The sequence below is a fragment of the Tupaia chinensis genome, unplaced genomic scaffold (genome assembly GCF_000334495.1).
Source record: "Tupaia chinensis unplaced genomic scaffold, TupChi_1.0 Scaffold000225_1, whole genome shotgun sequence".
Classification (NCBI taxonomy): domain Eukaryota; kingdom Metazoa; phylum Chordata; class Mammalia; order Scandentia; family Tupaiidae; genus Tupaia; species Tupaia belangeri.
Window position 1 is genome coordinate 2,172,404 of NW_006159700.1, and position 6,724 is coordinate 2,179,127.

Here is a 6,724-nt window from a genome sequence, read left to right on the forward strand (position 1 = left end):
TTGAGAGATTTTTCACTGTAGGGCACGTGCGCTCGCCAGACAGACAGAGAGAGACTTAGAGACAGAAAGCGAGAAATCACCCCCCAGGGGGCATGGTCACGCCGCAATCCCTTCTCCATTCTCCTCTCGGGATCTTGGGCACGCACGCACACGCGCCCGGCGTGAGTTTTAAGCCACCGGGTCCGGGACACGAACCGTGGTCGACTACGTGGGAGTCCAGCGACATAGCCATTACGCTAACTGCTGGTTCCCTGAGATTGCCACCTCTTGGTAGGAATCCTACTCTTCTCTGTCACTGAGGACGGAGAAAATGGGCCCTAGCCCAGGGGATAAGGGTTACAGTGTCCAGTCTACTAATTAAAGGTACACTGATGATGGGGTAGGGTAACAGAAGAGCGTAAATGGCTGCCAGAATAGACCTCATGCTGTGTGGGTTCTTTAGATGGGATGGCAGACCATAGCATAGGCTGGACGGGGTGTCCTGCTGCTTCAGGTGTTTTCAAGGGGAGGACCAGAGTGTACCTGCTTTGTCTGGTGCTGACTGGGCACTCGTCAGACTCTTAGATTGATTGTACTTTCATTGTCTAGACTCCATATGCCCAATTAACCCACTAATCAATCCTCTTGAATTGTAACATGCACGAAAAACAAACATTAAATGCTGAAGTATGCAGTAATGAACATACCACATCCCTAATTTCATAAAGAAAGTGTAAGGTAATAAGTGTAAGCTAATCATACCTTAGATGAAGAAAACATAAATCAGAATACAAAGAAAGCAGGTGAAAGTGGCAGGGGTGTGCTAATTTACACAGTGAGGTCAAAGAAGGCCCTCCTGAGAAGACAGCATTTAGGGAAACCCATCAGTTACTGGAAGGTACAAGCTCTTCCAAGACCTGGGGGAAGAAGGTTGTATGCCGAGGAAACTAGAGGCCAATGTGGGCTGGCATCTTAAGGAGGAGAGCAGGGTTAGCATGGCTAGAGCAGCTGAACTGGAGAGGAGGAAGAGAGAAGGTCCGAGAGATACCCGGGGTCCTTGGAAAGGATGGTGATTTTTTAATGGTGCAGCACTTAATGATAACTATTTCTCTCTCACTGGAGAGTTATAAAGTGATTTAAGAAATAGTTTTAGGGCCAAATGGAGAAAAAAAAAAAATCCCCTCATTTGAAGGTAGCATTTGTTTACAAAATTCAGGCCCCACCAAGAGGCTATTTTTTTAGACTACTATCAAAAGGAAACTATTCTATGAGAGTTGATTTAGCCCCCCCCCCTTTTTTTTAGGAGAGGTTTTTGCTATAGGGTGCGTGCACTCGCCAGACAGACAGAGACAGACAGAAAGCGAGAAATCACCCCCCAGGGGGGATGGCCACACTGCAATCCCTTCTCCTCCGTTCTCCTCTCGGGATCTTGGGCACGCACACACAAGTGCCCGGCGTGAGTTTTAAGCCACCGGATCCGGGACACGAACTGCAGTTGACTACATGGGAGTCCAGCGACATAGCCATTATGCCAACTGCTGCTCCCAGAGTTGATTTAGCCCTTGAAGTAGCAGAGCTCACTAGGCAAGGAGCTGCAACTCACAAGACATCTTAGCATTGAGCACAATAAGAAACTACCTGGGAGTGGTAAAGAAAGAAAGAAGTGCCTAGAAAGAAACATTCCTACAGTGGTCTGGGTCTTGCAGGGGTCTATACCCAAGACCTCATGCTCTTCACCTGTTTTCCTGGAATGTTCTCCCTTCTTAACAATAGGTAGGGATTCTTCTCTCTTACTGAGGACTTCCAGTATAAAGTTCTCAGCCCTAGCCCCAGATTTAGGCCTGATTCCTGTTCAGAAACCCTGCAGGAGGCTCTGAATAAGCTAAACATGGGGTACAGGAAGACTATCTTCAAATGAGGTTTGGTTGTTTTGTTGTTGCTGTTTTTGTTTTTGTAACCATTTGGTCCTACAACTGTCTTCTAAATCACTTGATATCTGTAGCTCTTGAGAGTAAGATGCAGGAAGGTGAATCCAGAAGTCTTCTGACCGCACTGCTGCTGCTCACTAGCCGAGGGCTTTCAGTGTGTTCACCTGCGTTCTTGTCTCGGTTGCTCAGACTCTAACCAGTTCTGCACTGCCTGCCTTGACACCCATCTGTTCCATGGTTAGCGCCAGCCCTTTGACCCCCTAGACTGCCCTTTCCCTTGTGCTATCCTTGGCTAGGAGTTGTTTGCATCTCAGATCTACCCAAGATTCACCTCGGCATTGATTGCTGTGTGGGTTCATAGCACTGGTATTGCCGTTTCCTTTTGGCTTTTGTATACAGACTATGCAGGAGCATCTTTTTAATTTTTTTTAATATCCTGTGTATAACTGAGTGTCTCCAGAACTTCCTTCTCTTATCTTTTTGAAACCTGGCTCTTAACTTGGCCTCGTGTACTTAGTTAAGCATCTTAGACTCTCTTTGCCAAATTATTGATACATTTGAAAGCATGTGTGTCATCACAATGTTAAGAGTAAAGATGAAATGATTTGACTGTCACAGTGGAATATACTGGGGCTCAGGTAACTGTGCTGATATGTCTATCAGAGTTCCCAGGTCCCACTGTGCTTCAGGAGGTGGAGGGCATTCCCAGGGGCCTTTCCCCAAATCTGTCTTCACTTTTCTCCAATTAAATGTGAATCATATTTCAAGCATCCCACAGATAGGACAGGGATCTATCTGAGCGTATTCAATATTATTACCTCAGTGGGTATAATTGTTGACTAGTTATTACTAATTACCCAATTCTTCTCCAGTGTTTTTTTTTTTTTTTTTTGAGAGGTTGTCGCTATAGGGTGCGTGCACTCGCCAGACAGACAGAGACAGACAGAAAGCGAGAAATCACCCCCCAGGGGGGATGGCCACACTGCAATCCCTTCTCCTCCGTTCTCCTCTCGGGATCTTGGGCACGCACACACAAGTGCCCGGCGTGAGTTTTAAGCCACCGGATCCGGGACACGAACTGCAGTTGACTATGTGGGAGTCCAGCGACATTATGCTAACTGCTGGTTCCAATTCTTCACCAATGTTTGATGTAGCAGGTTGTTCTAGCTTCATTTCATTTCTGTTTTTTTTTTCTGGAGATGCAGCTGACCAGTTGGGGGTTTGGCATAAGGCCTATTTCTGTGTGTACCCATGAGTGCTCCTATTCGCTGTTTCCTATTGGACAGATGTGGTGACACCCTGTTTTGGATTATCTAGAACTTTTAACTTTTGTTCCACTTCATTTCAGATCCAAGTACAGAAGTGGGCACAGAAGAAAATGAACCTCATCACTTTCTGATTTTCTTAGGACATCTACCTCATTAGCCCTATGTAATATAGCATCTCTCTCTCTTTCATAGTGCTTTGTATTGCATTTATGTATATATAAAATTGTAATATATATAAATTATAATATATATATAATTATATATATGCATGTGTATATATATTAAATTTTAATATATAATTGTTATATATATATATAATTGTATATATGTGTGTATATATATAATTGTAATATATATAATTATATATGAGTGTGTGTGTGTATATATATACATATAATACATACTTATATATCTGTATCTCTCTCCACCAAATTTCTCCTTCCATCTTCACTTAGTCCCACCAACTGAAATTCAGTATTTCAAAAATTGAACTCACCTGCCTTTTTCCACACAAATTTGTTTCTTTTCCAGTATTTCTTATCTGGGTGAGGGCTTCCCTCACCAGAACCTTTGCGTCATCTTCCCCTTGTCCTTTATCAAGTGATCTCCAAAGCTTGCTGATAGCCCTTCCTAAGTGCTCTTCAGTCTGTGCCTTCTCCCTCCTCAGTTCCTTTTTTTGCCGAGATTGCTTCAGCAGCCTCCTAGTGGTCCTTGTGCTTGGTCTTCTCCCCTCTAACATCCCGCTCTGCTTAGAGAATGCTCTTTCTAAAACACAGATGTGGCCCTGTCCCTCCTGCTGAGCTGGAGAGCACCTGTTTGTTCCTGTGTTCTGTTCTCAGCCCTTCCCTCCGATGCTCAGTGGCTGCAAGCTGACCTCCATGGACTACGTCATCTGGACTCCTTTGCTCTCTGTCTCCCTGTCGGGTTTGGCCAATTTGGGACACAGACTGGAGAGTAGGTGAGAGAGGCTGAGGTACCCTCTTCTCCCTCACCCCACAGTCCACTGAAGTTTTGGCACTGATTGCATTGCCTCCGACTGCTGCCCTCCCGGATCTAGTAAGCTACAGTAACATGGTCCTCCCCTTGCCATTTCAAGCCTAAGGCTGTTCAAAGCTTCCTGCTCTTGTTGGTGCCTAGGGACTTCCCAGTGCCTTGTCATTGGTGCCTCAGCTGCCCACTGCCCTTTTGAGTGTCAGCATTTTCGGGCACTTAGGTCCTCTGGTACTTGCCCGACGTCCTTCAGTGCTCTGTCTTCAGGGCACAGCCCACCCTCCTAAGGTAAGTGGTACACTTCTTACCACTCCATCCTTGTTCCCTCACAGTATGACAAGCAGATACCCCTAAACTGAACTCCTTCCATGATTTCTCTCATCTCTGGTTTTGTAATATTAGGTCATTGAAAAGTCCTGATGTATTTTTTTGTTTTTCTATGCAAAAACGTGTCGTGACTTCTCCGACACCCAGGACATACTTGCCACTCCTGCCTCTGACTTCTGATTTGTTGCCCTCTGAATTATCCTTTCATCCTCCACTTCGTTTCACCCTTTACTTCAGTGAAGAAGCGTGTGTTCTCTGTGCTCTTGAAGTACCCTCTACATGTCGGGAACACTGACACTGGACTGAGTTCTCTGTCTGACACCTGCCAGGTTGGGAAGACCGAAGGCCTGTAGCTGCAATGTATTGTACAAGAATTGATGGGTCACAGAATGTTAAAACCGCCACCATTATCTTCCTATGAATTACAAAAGATCTGAGTAGTTACATATTTAGAAAATGTATTTCCTTTTTTTATTTTTCAGTTTCAAGATGTAAAATATTGAAGGAAATGGATTTAATTCAAACTTCTTTGTCAGACTGTTACTGCTATAATCAAAAATCCCAGGCAGAGTGGACATACATGTGGTCAACCATACAGGTAAGGGTATCCTTTTAAATCATGTCTTAAAGGTAGGGAAATAAAAGGTACCTTTCAAGAATAGAAAGTACCTTTGTATGACATAGAACTGTGGGTCCCTATGAAAGCTGATTTGGGGATCACAAACAGTGGTTCAAAGGGGGGAAGTGTGAGAGGGGACGTCAACTCCTTCATACTTTTCAACAGTCCCTCCCCAAAGTACTTCAAATAAATTTACCTTGCAAGTGAATACAGCCCAAGATATTACTGTCTGAAATGATTGCTATCCCAGTCACCTCCATACAGAAATTCTGATCCCAGGTGTGGCCAAGATGGGAGTGGCTCCCAGGAGCCTAGTACTTTCCTTCATTCCACATTTAACAAATATTTATTGAGCACCTAAGTGCCAGCAGCTGTTTCTGGATTCTTACAGATATACTAACATATAAAATAGCTCCCTGCCACTGTGGGTATTTACATTCTCCAGGTAAGGAATAATAAGCAATAAATGTAATGGGGAAAAAAAGAGATAAAACTAATAAGTACTATGAAAAAAGGAAATGCAGTGTAAGATAAGTGGGGTGAGGGAGACAAGATGCACTATTTTTTTTTAAGAGAGATTCTTGCTATAGGGCACACGTGTTTGCCAGAGAGACACAGAGAGGCAGAGAGACTGAAAGTAAGAAATCACCCCCCAGGGGAATGGTCACACCGCCATCCCTTCTCCACTGTTCTCTTCTCAGGATCTTGGACATGCATGCACATGTGCCCAGCATGAGTTTCAAGCCGCTGGGTCCAGGACTCGAACCACAGTTGACTACAAGGGCATCCAGCGATGTAACCATTATGCCATCTGCTGGTCCCAAAGATGCAGTATTAAAATGTGATCAGGGGAGTTCTCATTGAAAAAATAATATCTGAGAAAAAATTCAGTGAAATGAATGAGTTTCCCACTGGGATATCTGGAGAGACAGTGTTCTAGGCTGAAGGAATAGCTGAACTGAGTGAGCCAGGATGACATGATGTTGGTGGTTCTGTTAGTGAGAGTGTACACCAGTTTAATCTTTTGGTCAAGGTGGTATCCATTCAGTTCTTCCACTAAAATTGCTACTTTCCCTTCTCTAATGAAGGAGTATTTTGAGGAGATTACTTAAAACTATGGGAGTATTCTATTTCTAATCAAACTCCCTTCCTGTAGTTTTATCCTTTGATCATGCTCATCTGAATCAATTATCATCATAATCAGATAGTGATTTTTAAATTTCACCCTTCCTTTTACATTTATTTGAAATATTTATTTGTACCCATTTCAGGGCTCGTCCCCACGCAGATTGGTTGTATTGTTATTGTTGAGTACAAACATACAACACTGATATAACTTAATAGTTAAAATTACACAACCTCTCAGAGAAGTGTTACTGCCCTCGTTTGTTCAGTTTATGTCTGCGCAATCCTCATAGGCAATCAGGTGTCTTAGTTTCTGGTATATCTTCCCTGTGTTTCTTGTTGTCCAAGTAAGCAGTAAGGCATATTTATGTGACAGTTCCTTTTTATCTACCGGGGATCTGTTCTAGGACCCTCCTTGGATACCTGAAATCATACATAGAAATACAGAATCTGCACATAGAGAGGGCTGACTATGTTATATCTTTCCC

At 43.6% G+C, this 6,724-nt stretch overlaps 1 protein-coding gene across 1 annotated transcript in view; it reads left to right on the forward strand.

Moving 5' to 3' along the window:
* NEMP2 (nuclear envelope integral membrane protein 2) overlaps positions 1-6,724 on the forward strand; it is a 28,111-nt gene that overhangs the window by 6,534 nt on the left and 14,853 nt on the right. The window contains exon 2 of the mRNA XM_006147818.3: positions 4,975-5,090. Within this exon, the coding sequence (XP_006147880.1) occupies positions 4,975-5,090 (116 nt within the window). The remainder of the gene's footprint in view (positions 1-4,974; positions 5,091-6,724) is intronic.